The sequence below is a fragment of the Glandiceps talaboti genome, chromosome 21, assembly GCF_964340395.1.
Source record: "Glandiceps talaboti chromosome 21, keGlaTala1.1, whole genome shotgun sequence".
Taxonomy (NCBI): domain Eukaryota; kingdom Metazoa; phylum Hemichordata; class Enteropneusta; family Spengelidae; genus Glandiceps; species Glandiceps talaboti.
In genome coordinates this window covers 18,424,240-18,443,956 of record NC_135569.1, presented here as the reverse complement: position 1 = coordinate 18,443,956, position 19,717 = coordinate 18,424,240, and the positions used below count along the sequence as shown (strand labels likewise).

Genomic DNA, 19,717 nt, shown 5'->3' with positions numbered 1-19,717 from the left:
GTCTTTAAGTTAATAGAATACAAAAAACCTCCAGATCTGCCAGGCGGAAAACCCCAAGGACTCCCTAACCCCCAGAGGTCACTCATGCATTCAACCAACAATCAGATACATCAACCTTGTTACTGTCATAATGGTATTAAACTTTCATCCTAATCTAATTTTAGATTGATATCATCCTTTAAAGACTGCCAAGATAGAATGAGTCTAAAAACTAAACTCCAAATCTCCATACCAACGATACTACTGTTAACCTATGTATAAAGAATAGATTCTGATATTTGTGCTTGGAGGTTAAATTGCATGAAAGGACATGAATAAAAAAATGGCTTTAAAACCCCCACAGCTTCTAGGGGACATCCCAGTCTCAAGCTCTTCCCCCCTTTCTCTTAAAAATTAATTAATTCATTCTTATGTACATTTATAGTTGCTAATTACGGGTTGGAGTTGTCATGTAAAGCTGGGAAATTATTGACCAATAGATTCTGAATAGCCTAAAAATTGACTTTAAGTGTCAAAATACCTCCAGCTGCTTGGGGAGACCCCTAGGAACCCGCATGAGATGTGTGCATATTCCCATCTCAAGCTTCCCCCCTTACCTGTTATTGTCAAGATGGTATTTAAGCTTTTGAATATATTTACCTTGTAAATAATTATATGATAGTGCTATCCCTGGGATCTTATAAAGTATTTGCGAGACAGTCAAGCAGTCCACACTGAGTCACGATAATTGAAATATGTCATCTTATGAGGGGGGGGGAGTCATCATGTTTTACAATTAAGTAATGGGGGTAGGGGTCACGCTGTTTTTTACCCCACCCCCCACCCCCACCCCACCCCCCGGAGAAACTGACATGGTCACTAAAGATTAAAACAGTCCCAATCAATAAATGTAATATATAAATGCATATACATAGTTAACATGATTTTAAAATGATATTTCATTTACCCATACATATTCTGTTTGTTTGTTTGTTTGTTTGTTTGTTTGTTTGTTTTTTCTTTGTTTCTTTGTTTATTCATTTATTTGCTTATTTGTAACACAATTTCTGGCCCAACTGTGGTACATATATACTGAACTATAGATACTATAAAATATTTAGTTTCTTTGGCTAACAGCATAGCAATCTACTCTCCATTCTTCATTTCTCACACCTGCATGCCTCCTCAACTTTTCCCTCTGTCTATGTTTGTTTGTTTGTTTGTCTGTCTGCCTACCTGCGTGTCAGTCAGTCAGTCATACAATCTGTCTGTCTGTCTGTCTGTCTGTCTGTCTGTCTCTATCTGAGTGAGTCTGTCTATCTGAGTGAGTGAGTGAGTGAGTGAGTGAGTGAGTGAGTGAGTGTCTGTCTGCCTGCCAGTGTCTGAGTGTGTGTCTGTCTGTCTGTCTGTCTGTCTGTCTGTCTGTCTGTCTGTCTGTCTGTCTGTCTATATCTGACTAATTCTTATTCGCTCACATTCTCTTTTTTATATTTCCCATTGCCCAGTTTGATTTTTTCCTTCCCACCTTCCTCTGTCAAAACCACATCAACAGTACACCTACAAACACGTTTAAGTTATTTGTTTCATAGCTACAGATTTTACTTACGGACAATATAATAGTTTATTCTTATTTTCTCCCCCAAGTGGATCACCTAATATGTCAAGGACAACTCCCTTTGTCGACTGGTTTTCTATTTCACATTCCAATACTTCGTTTGTCCAGGTAGCATCAAATGCTGCTGCTATGGCAACGACACCTACGTAATGAGAAGACAAGTTGTAACAGTAGTAAATTAACTGGGCTTTTAATATCCATTTTTTTGCGTGTGTGAACGTGCGTGCACACGCATGTCTGTTTGTCTGTCTGTCTGTCTGTCAGTCAGTCAGTCGGTCAGTCAGTCAATTTGTCTGGCTGGCTGGATGACTGACTGAATGACTGATTTGGCGTTTCTTGGCAAGCGAATGAAATTTATGGATGTGAAATCATGAAAATAGTCTCCAGAACCAAAAGGTTACAAAATACATTTATTTCATGGAAAGAAAGTCTAACACACGCATAAAGCACAAGACAACTATGGTTTTGAATCCAACTTTGTCGGTGTTTGGGATCTAAAAATCTTACCTGCTGTATGAGCGGCTGCCAATACAGAATTAGACTGTGATCTCAGAGTAGATCCAGTATCACTATATGTGATTGATGGAATGTCGTTGCCTGGAGCCCATATTTCTACGGCTTGGCCATGGTTGGAGTTGGGATCTCTTCGATCATTATTCTGGGTTCCTCCAGTAATCAGTAACTATGAACACATATTTCAATGAGAAGTTAAAGTCTCGAACTCTTTTTCCCTTTCTGTAGAGCAGTCTACAGATGGTCACTTTTAAAGTGGCCATATGGATGAGAATTTAATATTTATTTTGGAATTGTATTTGATAAAACAGCTTCACTATGTTTTTCTACTTGAAAAAATAATGTGAAATAACATACACCAAGTCCATGTTCATAACTCAATACATTGCAAAAAGATGCAAAAAGTGTAAAAAGTTTGTTATCGTACGTACAATAACAAACAATTTACACATTGTTTAATGTTTAGCAGTTTATTGAGTTGTGAACATAGACTTGGTATATGTTATTTCACATTATTTTTTCAAGTAGAAAAACATAGTGAAGCTGTTTTATCAAATACAATTCCAAAATAAATATCAAATTCTCATCCATATGGCCACTTTAAATCAATCAATCAATCAATCAATCAATCAATCTTTATTGCGTAACATCATGCTTTAGCGAGCATGGTAAAGCATACAAAAATAAGTAAATAAAATACAATCATTTAGCCAACTGCTATATTTTTTACATTAACAAGAAAGTTTCCAAGAGAAAGTTTATCATCTGCAGACAAAATATGTAAAAATTTACTTTTGTTATCTAAGGAATGAAAATTGTAATTACTTAATGAAAAAGAAGAAAAAAGTTTCTTTCTCTCATTTATGTAATGAGAACAAATAATTAAATGATGAAATTCATCTTCTACCATATTTTGACAAAATTTACAGAATCTTTCATCCACAGGAATCTTAGGAATACAACACCTTCCTAATTCCATTTGAATGTTATAATCTGAAATTCTAAATTTAGTCACTAGTGTTCTATGGACAGGATTTTTAATATGAACAAGGTATTTCTCAAAAACAAAATCTGTTTAAAAAGGTACAGGGACTAATATTTTATTTGTCTTTTTTCTTTTTTCCATGGCTGGATTCAGGTCATTTCATTGTGTCTTCCTCCTCGATACTGCTTTATCAGAATAAGTGCTTCTATAAATTTAATACTCTTGAAAAAGTCTATGTAGTTTGATTTATAAATAATAGCCTACCCCACGTTCTGGAAACAAGACACCAGGCCAGAAGTTATCAGCCCAGTCAAGACTGTCTCCAGAAGCACCGACAACAAAGTAACCAGCTCTCAAAAGGTTCTTAGTATACTCGGTTAAAGTCGCACTAGAGCCAGCTTCATAACCTCCCATAAAACATACACCAGGCATTGCTCTGTTATCGTTTTGTGCCAAGATGGCATCAACACCTGTGTAATAAAATATACTTTGGAAATCAGGACAGGGAGAGAGGAGGGACAGACAGACAGATAGACAGACAGACAAATAGACAGACTAACACAGATGAGCAGATAGATAGACAGACAGACAGACAGATCGATAGACAGATAGATAGATAGATAGACAAACAGATAGACAAACAGACAGACAGAGAGAGAAAGACAGATAAACAAACAGACATACAAAACAAATAAATAAACAAACTGGCAAAGAGGCAGACAGACAGACAAACAGACAGGCGAACGGATGGACGGATGGACAGACAGACAAACAAACAGACAGAAAGACAGACAGGCAGACAAAGAGGCAAACAGACAAACAGACGGACGGACTGACAGATAAACAAACAGACAGACAGACAGACAGTCAGTCAGTCAGACACACACACATGTACATACATACATACATATACATATTTATTTATTTATTTATTAAGCCGTGTACACAAGAAGTGACATTGGCAAGAAAATATACCAAATGAAACACTGATGTTTACAATGTCTTGACAATATTAAGTATATATCACTGAGATATTTAGCTGTGACACTTGCTATAGTATCATCTACAAATGAAAAAATGTACTTAAATAGAGAATGATTATCAAATTTAAGTAACTGCAACTGTAAACTAAATAAAATGTCCAAGTATTCATCTCTTATCTTCTGAATTTTTTAATTTTTTACACGGTAATGCACAGTGAAATTCATCTCCGATACTCGAACTACACAAGGTGCATAATCTCTGTTTCCTTTCAATGTTCTTGTAATGGCCAGTTTCAATTGGCAATATATGGTTTGAAATCCTTAATTTTGTAACAGCTATTCTATCAAAAGTGTTCCTAACAACAGATAAATATTTTTCACGTTGAAAAGTTATCTTAATTTTTGAACAAACATGAAGTTTGTTGTTACTTGCCACAGATTTCTTCCACATGTTAATAAATTTTGATTTCAAAGAATCTTCAACTTTCTTTAATATAGTAGACAATTTATAATTCTCACCAACTATAAAATGGGAATAGTTGCATAATGAAAATACTAAATGAACAAAATCAAGATATATGGACTGGTGTATTTCATGCAACCTCATTTCTAATTTGTATGCATAATCAAGTAAAGATGCCTCTTTGACTTGTGTGGGACTTAGAATTATACAACCTTGTCTTGTACCAATACAAGAAGAAAAGAAATCAGTATAACCAGTTGAGAGTTTGATACAAGACTGAATATTATCATAAATACACTTGATGATATTCAAAAATTTACTACTGAAACCTTGTTTTGATAATTTGTAGAACAATCCTAAATGCCAAACACTATCAAAAGCTTTCTTAAGATCTACAAAACAAGCAAACACATGTTTTGATCTACTTTTTTGTTTGTAGAAGTTAATCAATGTCTTTAAAACAAATACATGATCTGATGTACGACAACCTTTCTGAAAACCTATTTGCTCACAATTCAACAAGTTATTCATACATACATACATCCACACATACATACATACATACATACATACATACATACATACATACATACATACATACACACATACACACGTACACACGTCCATACATACATACATACATACATACATACATACATACATACGTACGTACGTACATACATACATACATACGTACATACATACATACATACATACAGACAGACAGACAGACAGACAGACAGACAAACAGATATCAGTTTTGTGTCGTTTCAAAATAGTGCAGCCAAACCATGAGGGGTTAACTGGCCATCAGTATTGAACAGACATGTAGTGATATGTTCACTTGAACAATGTTTTAGTGTGTCTACAACATGTACAATGTTTTAGGGTGTCTACAACATGTACAATGTTTTAGGGTGTCTACAACATGTACAATGTTTTAGGGTGTCTACAACATGTACAATGTTTTAGGGTGTCTACAACATGTACAATGTTTTAGTGTGTCTACAACATGTACAATGTTTTAGTGTGTCTACAACATGTACAATGTTTTAGGGTGTCTACAACATGTACAATGTTTTAGGGTGTCTACAACATGTACAATTTTTTAGTGTGTCTACAACATGTACAATGTTTTAGGGTGTCTACAACATGTACAATGTTTTAGTGTGTCTACAACATGTACAATGTTTTAGGGTGTCTACAACATGTACAATGTTTTAGTGTGTCTACAACATGTACAATGTTTTAGGGTGTCTACAACATGTACAATGTTTTAGTGTGTCTACAACATGTACAATGTTTTAGGGTGTCTACAACATGTACAATGTTTTAGGGTGTCTACAACATGTACAATGTTTTAGTGTGTCTACAACATGTACAATGTTTTAGGGTGTCTACAACATGTACAATGTTTTAGTGTGTCTACAACATGTACAATGTTTTAGTGTGTCTACAACATGTACAATGTTTTAGTGTGTCTACAACATGTACAATGTTTTAGTGTGTCTACAACATGTATAAGGAAATGTTTACCTGCCATGAACCACTGAGTTCTGATCTGTCCTTGGCAATTGGCAATTTGTACACTCAATATGTTTGCCTCTTTAGCGACGCCATAAACTTGTCCAGCTGCCACAGAGGCAGCAGAAGTACCACCAGGCATGGTGTCCCAACAGTCATAACCATCCGTACCAGAATTCTGTACGTTACAGAGGAAGAAATAAAAGTCATTGCATTCATAGTGGCTATATACTGGAAAAGATAAATCAAGCCTTCCATTCTTTCATTCCCAATCCGTCTTTGTTCTTACCAATATTGACTCTCACCTCAAGACTTTAAACCAATATTGACTCTCACCCCAAGACTTTAAACCAATATTGACTCTCATCTGAAGACTTTAAACCAATAGTGACTCTCACCCCAAGACTAATTAAATCATATTGACTCTCACCCCAAGACTTTAAATCACTTTAAAATACCTGAATTGAAACATTAATACTATGCAGTACATATTATCTGGCTGTGAAGTGTATTTTGTTGTGGCAAAGCTAAAGATATTTTGCAAATGTGCACTTGGTAAACGACTTCTCCTAAAGTTTAATTTGGTTTAAAAAAATAATAATTCCATAATAATTTATTGCCCTTTATTAGATATTTAAAGATGATACTTACTCCTTCGAAGAAATTTGTTGCCCTGCCTTCAAACTCCTCGTCGTCATAATCAATACCAGTGCTAAACACATAAATGTCTATCCCTTTACCGTTACCTACATCAAATTTAGCAGACGAAAATTTTACAAAATGAATCACAGTGTTATCATAAGAAATCCATTTAAAGGCCAGGGTTTCAATCCCAGGTTCTCACATTAGAGTTATTTTATCAGTTAAAGGCCAGGGTTTCAATCCCAGGTTCTTACATTAGTGTTATTTTATCAGTTAAAGGCCAGGGTTTCAATCCCAGGTTCTCACATTAGAGTTATCTTATCAGTTAAAGGCCAGGGTTTCAATCCCAGGTTCTTACATTAGTGTTATCGTATCAGTTAAAGGCCAGGGTTTCAATCCCAGGTTCTCACATTAGTGTTATCTTATCAGTGGAGCAGTGCCATACTGAATACACAGGATTATTTCTTTTGATCTTTGTCAACTTTTCTTTCTAGCTTTATCAGACAACTGTATTTCATACCTAATGTCTAGTCCTTTTCCAAAGGCATTTAAAAGACATTTTTGTAAAAATGAATTAAATGTTCTATGGAGGTGAAAAAAGGGTCAGGTAGAATGATAAAGCCAAAGATAGTTCTTTATTATCTTGGTCCTCTAGCTTGGTAAAGATGTCATAGCTGGATGCCGCCAAACTTAATAATCCAACCAACCAACCAACCAACCAACCAACCAACCAATCAACCAACCAACCAAATACATTATGAATACAATAAACATAAAATACGACTTTGCCAGGATATGAAGGTCGTTGACATTGGATGAACTCTTTGTTGGCAGTTATGGTTATTAGGTTATTACACATTCATGATTATTCAAAACAGGGTGTCCTGTGGAAGAAGTGGTCTTTGATTATTGGACATATGGGAGATAAAGAGTATTGATTAAAACTCACACAGGGTAAGAGTTTTCTTGTTTTTACGCATGTTCGTTTTTTATTTTACAATATAATATCAGCTGGTGATAATTAAGAAGAACAAACAAACAAACAAACAAACAAACAAACAAACAAACAAACAAACAAACAAACTATAAATGAAATAGTTTTCAACTCAGTACCCATTACATGATCTAGAAAAATCTGGAAACTCCCGAGTTACAAAGTATGACTCTTTCAAAAAACTGTACAAACTCTGACCCTAATTAAACTGTACAAACTCTGACCCTAATTAAACTGTACAAACTCTGACCCTAATTAAACTGTACAAACTCTGACCCTAATTAAACTGTACAAACTCTGACCCTAATTAAACTGTACAAACTCTGACCCTAATTAAACTGTACAAACTCTGACCCTAATTAAACTGTACAAACTCTGACCCTAATTAAACTGTACAAACTCTGACCCTAATTAAACTTGCATAGTATCTTAAAGCCAGCACATTAGACTATCAAGGATATTAACATCGACGAATTCATTGTACTGAGCGCCTTCAACGGCTGAACTTCAATGGATGGCTTGATAAAAATCCATGAAAATAGTTAGATGCTGTACTCCACCCAACCCGGCTGGAATTAATAAGTACCCCTAGGTTTATCTCACCTTTTGATCGTGTTCACCTTTATAGCCTATGTATTTTAGTGTCACTCAACACTTTATATAATGGTAACGTTGAAGGTGTGCAACCACAGTGCCAATGAGGTTGTAGCACAACTGTATTTTGGTTTTGCTATGGGCGTGGCCTTGTTGCTAGGGATATTTGCATACATTTTCGGAATCTTTATTCACTGACCTACCCATCCCTGTTATCTTTGTAATATGCATCACCTTTTCACTGTTGCTAATCGAGTGGTCATGGTAGCTCAACAATAACTGCAGAATAAAACCTCCAGAAACATTCACACCAAATTTCAACCCCATTCACCATGCATTTTTCAAGATATATGTTTTTTACCAAAGATTTTAAGACCTAATTTGCATATCGCTGATGGGAACATCGCGTTGTGAATTGACCTTCATCTCCACAACCCCAGATGCATCCCCATTAAAATTCAACCCACTCTGCTCAGTATTTTGGAATTATAGATTTTTGAGACACATTTTTAGCCCTTATATGCTTATCACTGATGGTATCATCATGTTGTGAACAATTCTTAATCTAAACACCACTAAGAATGTTCCCATTAAATTTTAAACTAATCTGCCCAGTAGAAGTTTTTTGACCAAAACATAACATTTTTTTTTACCCAGATCACACACCGGCATTGGTTTCCAACTTCGTCTCAACATTTGCTACAACAGTGACAGATCGGAAATTGTCGAAGAAGTTAAACTAAAACTTGATACATTTTATTCTATTTAAAGATCACGTAGATTATCGATGTAGCAGCCGGCAACTTCGGGCAAGCTTGCTTCCGATTTTCCGTCGAGCTCAGATCTCCGAACTTACACAACCCGAGAAAATATGATTAAAATGACGACACAAAAGTCGTATGCAGACAAATTCTACTTCCATTTTAAACTAAATTCGATATTACATGTACATTGCAAGGTTATAACTGACAATTTTGGTTGAAAAACCACAGAACAGTATGACCGATACTGTAGCTTGACCTCGCGACAGGTCATGCGATTATGTAATTTGCATAGCCGTCAGGCGCCATTTTTTAAGAATATAGTGCGATGAAATGATGCAGTATTTTTGCAGTAAATTTTAGAATAATACGGGGAAATACTTAGTTATGTGATGAATATATAATTCGTATGATTCCGCGGACTACAAATTCTCGCCTACCGGCTCGAATTTGTATAAGTCCGTGGAATCATACTTGGAGCATTATGACGTAAAACTAACATTGATTTCATGGGATTATATATAATTCACTCATTGAGTTTTGTGGTGATATAAAACTTTTTTTTCTCTTTCCCTGTCTGCTTTTCTCTCTTTTAGCTGTATGTAATTCTCTCTTTATTGACTAAATAAAGACGCCTTGTCCATTCTTCTCTTATCTAAGAGATCACTTACATTAACAGTTTGCTTTATCTCGTATCTTCTGAGAGATTATCACACTGGACAAACAGTCTATCATGCATGAATTAGTAAGGAAGAGAACTCTTCCTTACTAAGGGAGTGATCAGTTTTTGAGGCTGAGGGATTCAAAGAAGGGGGTCATCACTTTTACAAAGTGAATAAGGGGGGGGGGTCACCTTATCTTCAACAACTGCACGAAATCATGAACCACCCTACTGTACTTAAATTTCCATACAACAAATGTATATGTGCATACAATAAATCATAAACAATGGCTATAAATATACGTTCAAATATAACATAAACTCTTTGTCTCTTGATACATCCCAAGCATATGACATGGAGTCATAACATTGCACCTTTTAAGCAACAGTTTTGTTAGAAATGACTTCTCAACATTGCAGGCCATGAGTTGCATTGTGTCATCATGTGGTATAAAAACTTGCATGTGTAGCTGTACACGTAACACATAAGAAATGAAATACCTTGAAATTTACTGAATGGACTGACTCTAAAATCTGTGCCTCCATTGACCTGAACATGTGGAATTGCTCATAAACATAGCCAATAGAGACACACTTTCAAATAATTTAATGAATTTGTATCTCTAAATGGTAACTGACCTCCACTGTGCATGTTAACTAAAAATTTTCTCACTTTATACTTGATCTTTTTTTATTATTATATATTATTTATGTATTTATGCCCCTCTTATGGATCGCGACAGCATTATTAAGTGACACGCCCTCAACGACGGAACTTCAGTCTCGCTGTACTACAATTTATAGTAGCCACGTTTTAAGCCATAACAAATCTATTAAAGCCTTTTACATGGATTAATGTCTTATCCTTAACTTGATATGCTACTCTATGCGTGGGATAAGATCTTAGACCAAAATGTTTCTATAGCTAGGGGTCTAATTAAGAAAATAATATGGGGAGATGGGTATCCTCGACTCGACATATAAAAGTCACCCCTCTCCCCCCTCACAAAGTAGCCTCTCCTGTATTACAATGTAAGACCAAGCCTGGAATATGTTACCATTCAATATCACAAAGTTACAGTTTACATACTGCCATACGAAATTATTGAATGTGTTTTATTAACAGCATTAGTAACTGAAATGTGCTTACCAACGGGCTCGAACAAACCATCAAGGGGTTGGTTCTTTTGATCTATACGGTCATGTCCCCATGGCATAAGTAAGTTTGGGTTCACGCTTCTTGCACCCGCCATTTTTGGTGGGTCAAATAAAGCGTCTTCTTCAACGTAGAGCACGTCATCCAATTCACATATCTTGCAAGCGAGACCAAAGAAAGATAAGACATTAAAATGTCAGAGAAAAAAGGCTGGTTCTCAATATATAGTAAAAGGCTTATAGGTAAGACAATCAGTTGTCCACCCGCACACTCTCTCCCCCTCCCCACAACACATACACACACACACACACACACACACACACACACAATATATATATATATATATATATATATATATATATATATATATATATATATATATATATATATATATATACTTCTCAGTATTGAGCGCTTTTCCTTCAGTTTATGACTTACCTCTTACACTGAATTAGTATATATATATATATATATATATATATATATATATATATATATATATATATATATATATATATATATATATATATATATATATATATATCGCATTGTGCGATCATCAGACAACTGTTTTCTACTCTCTGGGTGTGCTGTTTATATAGAGTGCAGACAATAGAAATATCATCACTATTGTCTGCGTAGGTGGGTTGGTGTTGTGTGTGTGTGGAGGTGTTGGTTGTTATTGTGTGAGTTATTGTGTGCGGACAAGTAGGTGTTGGCGGATTGTTACATGTTGGCCTTTGATGTTCCGTTAGTTAACGGGGTTAGTTTAGGTGATAGATGCTCTATTGAAGTTGGACAAATAAAACTTATTCTCATGTCGGCATTTGGATATCAACTCAGTTCTTTTGTTTAAGTGTGGATCGAGTTTTTGTCTGCTTTAATAATGGTTAGTTTTTTTTGTCCAACTTCAATAGAGCATCTATCACCTAAACTAAACCCGTTAACTAACGGAACAACAAAGGCCAACATGTAACAACCCGCCAACACCTATATATTCATAATATTGATATTAATATTATCAGTACTTAGAATAGTTTCATCAAGGTTTACTAAGTATTTTCGCTTTAAATAAAATGTTTATAAACTCAGCTTGTGCGACTTACCGCTTTGACCAATTTGACTTTAATTATATAAACAGTTTTCTATTGGCTTACCGCTTTGACCAATTTGACTTTAATTATATAAACAGTTTTCTATTGGCTTACCGCTTTGACCAATTTGACTTTAATTATATAAACAGTTTTCTATTGGCTTACCGCTTTGACCAATTTGACTTTAATTATATAAACAGTTTTCTATTGGCTTACCGCTTTGACCAATTTGACTTTAATTATATAAACAGTTTTCTATTAGCTTACCGCTTTGCCTAATTCGACTTTAATTATATAAACAGTTTTCTATTAGCTTACCGCTTTGCCTAATTCGACTTTAATTATATAAACAGTTTTCTATTGGCTTACCGCTTTGCCTAATTCGACTTTAATTATATAAACAGTTTTCTATTAGCTTACCGCTTTGCCTAATTCGACTTTAATTATATAAACAGTTTTCTATTAGCTTACCGCTTTGCCTAATTCGACTTTAATTATATAAACAGTTTTCTATTAGCTTACCGCTTTGCCTAATTCGACTTTAATTATATAAACAGTTTTCTATTGGCTTACCGCTTTGCCTAATTCGACTTTAATTATATAAACAGTTTTCTATTAGCTTACCGCTTTGCCTAATTCGACTTTAATTATATAAACAGTTTTCTATTAGCTTACCGCTTTGCCTAATTCGACTTTAATTATATAAACAGTTTTCTATTAGCTTACCGCTTTGCCTAATTCGACTTTAATTATATAAACAGTTTTCTATTAGCTTACCGCTTTGCCTAATTCGACTTTAATTATATAAACAGTTTTCTATTAGCTTACCGCTTTGCCTAATTCGACTTTAATTATATAAACAGTTTTCTATTAGCTTACCGCTTTGCCTAATTCGACTTTAATTATATAAACAGTTTTCTATTAGCTTACCGCTTTGCCTAATTCGACTTTAATTATATAAACAGTTTTCTATTAGCTTACCGCTTTGCCTAATTCGACTTTAATTATATAAACAGTTTTCTATTAGCTTACCGCTTTGCCTAATTCGACTTTAATTATATAAACAGTTTTCTATTGGCTTACCGCTTTGCCTAATTCGACTTTAATTATATAAACAGTTTTCTATTAGCTTACCGCTTTGCCTAATTCGACTTTAATTATATAAACAGTTTTCTATTGGCTTACCGCTTTGACCAATTCGACTTTAATTATATAAACAGTTTTCTATTAGCTTACCGCTTTGACCAATTCGACTTTAATTATATAAACAGTTTTCTATTAGCTTACCGCTTTGCCTAATTCGACTTTAATTATATAAACAGTTTTCTATTGGCTTACCGCTTTGACCAATTCGACTTTAATTATATAAACAGTTTTCTATTAGCTTACCGCTTTGACCAATTCGACTTTAATTATATAAACAGTTTTCTATTGGCTTACCGCTTTGACCAATTCGGCATCTTGGCTTTCAATATGGAACGCCTTCCTGTAGGTAGCCGCCACATTGAGCCCAGACTTTTCAAGGTATGTCTTGACCTTGTCCTTGGAGGACGTATCCTGTAGGATTGTACAACATATGCTATCATTAATTGTGCTAACAGGACCTGTAGGTTGTCCTAAATTGAATTCATCTACATGTACTGCATGAGAACCTGCCATATGCTCTATCAGTAAAATGTTGTCTTGCTGTTGTTTTCGTCAAACATGAGGTCATGATATCGCCATTGTATCGTGTGAGAACGCAGGTGCAGAATAGTAAACACCATATATCATACACAAAGTAACACCATATATCATACACAAAGTAACACCATATATCATACACAAAGTAAGACCATATATCATACACAAAGTAACACCAGATATCATACACAAAGTAACACCATATATCATACACAAAGTAACACCATATATCATACACAAAGTAACACCATATATCATCCACAAAGTAAGACCATATATCATACACAAAGTAAGACCATATATCATCCACAAAGTAACACCATATATCATATACAAAGTAACACCATATATCATACACAAAGTAACACCATATATCATACACAAAGTAACACCATATATCATACACAAAGTAACACCATATATCATACACAAAGTAACACCATATATCATACACAAAGTAAGACCATATATCATACACAAAGTAAGACCATATATCATCCACAAAGTAACACCATATATCATACACAAAGTAAGACCATATATCATACACAAAGTAACACCATATATCATACACAAAGTAAGACCATATATCATACACAAAGTAACACCATATATCATACACAAAGTAAGACCATATATCATACACAAAGTAACACCATATATCATACACAAAGTAACACCATATATCATACACAAAGTAACACCATATATCATACACAAAGTAACACCATATATCATACACAAAGTAACACCATATATCATCCACAAAGTAACACCATATATCATACACAAAGTAACACCATATATCATACACAAAGTAACACCATATATCATACACAAAGTAACACCATATATCATACACAAAGTAACACCATATATCATCCACAAAGTAACACCATATATCATCCACAAAGTAACACCATATATCATCCACAAAGTAACACCATATATCATACACAAAGTAACACCATATATCATACACAAAGTAACACCATATATCATACACAAAGTAACACCATATATCATACACAAAGTAACACCATATATCATCCACAAAGTAACACCATATATCATACACAAAGTAACACCATATATCATACACAAAGTAACACCATATATCATACACAAAGTAACACCATATATCATACACAAAGTAACACCATATATCATACACAAAGTAACACCATATATCATACACAAAGTAACACCATATATCATACACAAAGTAACACCATATATCATACACAAAGTAACACCATATATCATACACAAAGTAACACCATATATCATACACAAAGTAACACCATATATCATCCACAAAGTAACACCATATATCATACACAAAGTAACACCATATATCATCCACAAAGTAACACCATATATCATCCACAAAGTAACACCATATATCATACACAAAGTAACACCATATATCATCCACAAAGTAAGACCATATATCATCCACAAAGTAAGACCATATATCATCCACAAAGTAAGACCATATATCATCCACAAAGTAAGACCATATATCATACACAAAGTAACACCATATATCATCCACAAAGTAAGACCATATATCATCCACAAAGTAAGACCATATATCATCCACAAAGTAAGACCATATATCATCCACAAAGTAACACCATATATCATACACAAAGTAACACCATATATCATACACAAAGTAACACCATATATCATCCACAAAGTAACACCATATATCATACACAAAGTAACACCATATATCATACACAAAGTAACACCATATATCATCCACAAAGTAACACCATATATCATACACAAAGTAACACCATATATCATACACAAAGTAACACCATATATCATACACAAAGTAACACCATATATCATCCACAAAGTAACACCATATATCATACACAAAGTAACACCATATATCATACACAAAGTAACACCATATATCATACACAAAGTAACACCATATATCATACACAAAGTAACACCATATATCATACACAAAGTAACACCATATATCATACACAAAGTAACACCATATATCATACACAAAGTAAGACCATATATCATACACAAAGTAAGACCATATATCATACACAAAGTAACACCATATATCATACACAAAGTAACACCATATATCATACACAAAGTAACACCATATATCATCCACAAAGTAACACCATATATCATACACAAAGTAACACCATATATCATACACAAAGTAACACCATATATCATCCACAAAGTAACACCATATATCATACACAAAGTAACACCATATATCATACACAAAGTAACACCATATATCACACACAAAGTAACACCATATATCATACACAAAGTAACACCATATATCATACACAAAGTAACACCATATATCATACACAAAGTAACACCATATATCATACACAAAGTAACACCATATATCATACACAAAGTAACACCATATATCATACACAAAGTAACACCATATATCATACACAAAGTAACACCATATATCATACACAAAGTAACACCATATATCATACACAAAGTAACACCATATATCATACACAAAGTAACACCATATATCATACACAAAGTAAGACCATATATCATCCACAAAGTAACACCATATATCATCCACAAAGTAAGACCATATATCATCCACAAAGTAAGACCATATATCATCCACAAAGTAACACCATATATCATACACAAAGTAACACCATATATCATACACAAAGTAACACCATATATCATACACAAAGTAACACCATATATCATACACAAAGTAACACCATATATCATACACAAAGTAAGACCATATATCATCCACAAAGTAAGACCATATATCATCCACAAAGTAACACCATATATCATACACAAAGTAAGACCATATATCATCCACAAAGTAAGACCATATATCATCCACAAAGTAACACCATATATCATACACAAAGTAACACCATATATCATCCACAAAGTAAGACCATATATCATACACAAAGTAACACCATATATCATACACAAAGTAAGACCATATATCATCCACAAAGTAACACCATATATCATCCACAAAGTAACACCATATATCATCCACAAAGTAACACCATATATCATCCACAAAGTAACACCATATATCATCCACAAAGTAACACCATATATCATCCACAAAGTAACACCATATATCATCCACAAAGTAACACCATATATCATCCACAAAGTAACACCATATATCATACACAAAGTAACACCATATATCATCCACAAAGTAACACCATATATCATCCACAAAGTAACACCATATATCATACACAAAGTAAGACCATATATCATCCACAAAGTAACACCATATATCATACACAAAGTAACACCATATATCATACACAAAGTAAGACCATATATCATCCACAAAGTAACACCATATATCATACACAAAGTAACACCATATATCATACACAAAGTAAGACCATATATCATACACAAAGTAACACCATATATCATACACAAAGTAACACCATATATCATACACAAAGTAAGACCATATATCATACACAAAGTAAGACCATATATCATCCACAAAGTAAGACCATATATCATCCACAAAGTAACACCATATATCATCCACAAAGTAACACCATATATCATCCACAAAGTAACACCATATATCATCCACAAAGTAACACCATATATCATCCACAAAGTAACACCATATATCATCCACAAAGTAACACCATATATCATACACAAAGTAACACCATATATCATACACAAAGTAACAAATATTCAGATGTAATTGACTGAGACTTCAATACTTTTGCCATATTTAGGACAAATAAGTATTTAGTAAAGTGATCATATGGACAAGAAATTTTGGATTTTAAATAAACCCAACAACTATTTGAAAAGGGGGAATGTGAAACAACACGGCCAAATCCATGTTTGTAACGCAATGATTACAAATACCTAAAACAAATTAAAATTGTGTTGTTGTTGTTGTTGTTGTTGTTGTTGTTGTTGTTGTTGTTGTTGTTGTTGTTGTTGTTGTTGTACACAAGGAAGTGAATTGTAAACCACAATAAAATAAAAGCGTTTGTGATCTATTTGTCGCTTCCCCCATCTATGGAAGTATCACCATGCATTTTGAATAAATATATTGTTTCAAATTCATTTTGTAGAAAGAACAGTAATAAAAAGAAATGGGCATTTCTCTTCCATATACTTCAAGTATAAAAAACATTTACATTCAATGTAAAGAAAGTATGATATTCTATATGTTGAAATAACAATACAATTTGAAAATCTTGTATCGCCTTACTATCACTGCAACTACATTTCATCGTCTGACGTTACAAAAGTCGCCTTACTAACATTGCAGCTCCATATTTCATCGTCTGATGCTACAAAAGTCGCCTTACTAGCGTTGCAGCTCCATATTTCATCGTCTGACGCTACAAAAGTCGCCTTACTAGCGTTGCAGCTCCATATTTCATCGTCTGACGCTACAAAAGTCGCCTTACTAGCGTTGCAGCTCCATATTTCATCGTCTGACGCTACAAAAGTCGCCTTACTAGCGTTGCAGCTCCATATTTCATCGTCTGACGCTACAAAAGTCGCCTTACTAGCGTTGCAGCTCCATATTTCATCGTCTGACGCTACAAAAGTCGCCTTACTAGCGTTGCAGCTCCATATTTCATCGTCTGACGCTACAAAAGTCGCCTTACTAGCGTTGCAGCTCCATATTTCATCGTCTGACGCTACAAAAGTCGCCTTACTATCACTGCAGCTTCATATTTCATTCGCTGACGCTACATGAATCTTAATCACCACGCTACATTTTTTCCGTCTGGCTCTAAAAAGATTTTTCACCGTCTTGATCGTCATCGCATATTATTACTCGGTCTCTGTGTTGCTGTGTCCATGTTCTACAGCTCATAAAAGTTGAAATGTTTTGTATACTGGCATATAATTTTTACGGCACTATCATTTGTAATGCCGACATGTTGTTTGTTACTCTACAATTTACAAATGGTGTTGTGTCTGTCTGCTAAGAATTATAGAACTCCAGGCAGAGAAAATGTATGCAAATATATACGGTTTTTTTTGTTAAACAGGGGATAAAACGTAGTAAATTAATGTTTGCAAGGATTTTGTTGACTTTCAGCCCAGACCACTATAGAAAATATAGTTGTCTGCCGTTTCAGGTATGGAAGTTTAAATTGCAGTCAATTACCTTCAATCCAACTATGTATGACCCATCGACTGGGTTCTTGTGGGAATAGTATGGTGCTGCTGCGACGGTGACAGCCACCAGGGCGGCAAGAATTACAATCCTCATGCTTCGATCTGGAGAGAGAAAACATGGAACTTGAAAACAAAGGAAATTGATAAGATAATTTCATAAATACGTGGAGTTGAGAACGACTTTTCTACTTCCACATTTTTAAAACATTCAACATAATAATACGTCCTTTTCATATCCAACAAGATAAAAATGACATTTAGACCTTCTGCAAGTGTGTTTGGCTGCGGATAGCTAGAAAACGGAGAGTTCTCTTGATCAGACGGCATACAACCTATATCTAAACGTTCATATAACACTTGAACTGTCGATTACAGAAGGGTATGGAGTATAGGAGTTCAGCAGGAAAAGAGTTTTGGAATGAAATGCATGTCTTCTCGAAAGGCATACTATCCGACTTTTTACACAAAAACCAGTTAACCTTGGTACAACAACATTTACCAACATTGCTACATTTCATCGTCAGGTGGTACGACAACATTTACCAACATTGCTACATTTCATCGTCAGGTGGTACGACAACATTTACCAACATTGCTACATTTTATCGTCAGGTGGTACGACAACATTTACCAACATTGCTACATTTTATCGTCTGGTGGTACGACAACATTTACCAACATTGCAACATTTTATCGTCAGGTGGTACGACAACATTTACCAACATTGCAACATTTTATCGTCAGGTGGTACGACAACATTTACCAACATTGCTACATTTTATCGTCAGGTGGTACGACAACATTTACCAACATTGCAACATTTTATCGTCAGGTGGTACGACAACATTTACCAACA

The 19,717-nt window shown here is 34.3% G+C and overlaps 1 protein-coding gene across 1 annotated transcript; it reads right to left on the bottom strand.

The window, feature by feature from the left end:
* Positions 1–1,581: 1,581 nt before the first annotated feature.
* Positions 1,582–18,955, bottom strand: LOC144451317 (aqualysin-1-like). Its single transcript, XM_078142121.1, has 8 exons — positions 18,851–18,955; positions 13,405–13,521; positions 10,865–11,027; positions 6,714–6,808; positions 6,075–6,240; positions 3,357–3,562; positions 2,102–2,276; positions 1,582–1,736 (listed from the first exon to the last, which is right to left on the bottom strand). Exons 1-8 carry the CDS (start codon positions 18,953–18,955, stop codon positions 1,582–1,584), a joined length of 1,182 nt encoding a protein of 393 aa, XP_077998247.1.
* Positions 18,956–19,717: the final 762 nt, after the last annotated feature.

Excerpts from the sequence above, each read along its gene's own strand:
- LOC144451317 (XM_078142121.1), bottom strand. The coding sequence starts at position 18,955 with ATGAGGATTGTAATTCTTGCCGCCCTGGTGGCTGTCACCGTCGCAGCA. Across the intron at positions 6,241-6,713 it reads CAACAAATTTCTTCGAAGGA|AATTCTGGTACGGATGGTTA; the intron begins GTAAGTATCATC and ends TGTAACGTACAG. Across the intron at positions 3,563-6,074 it reads AACTCAGTGGTTCATGGCAG|GTGTTGATGCCATCTTGGCA; the intron begins GTAAACATTTCC and ends TTTATTACACAG.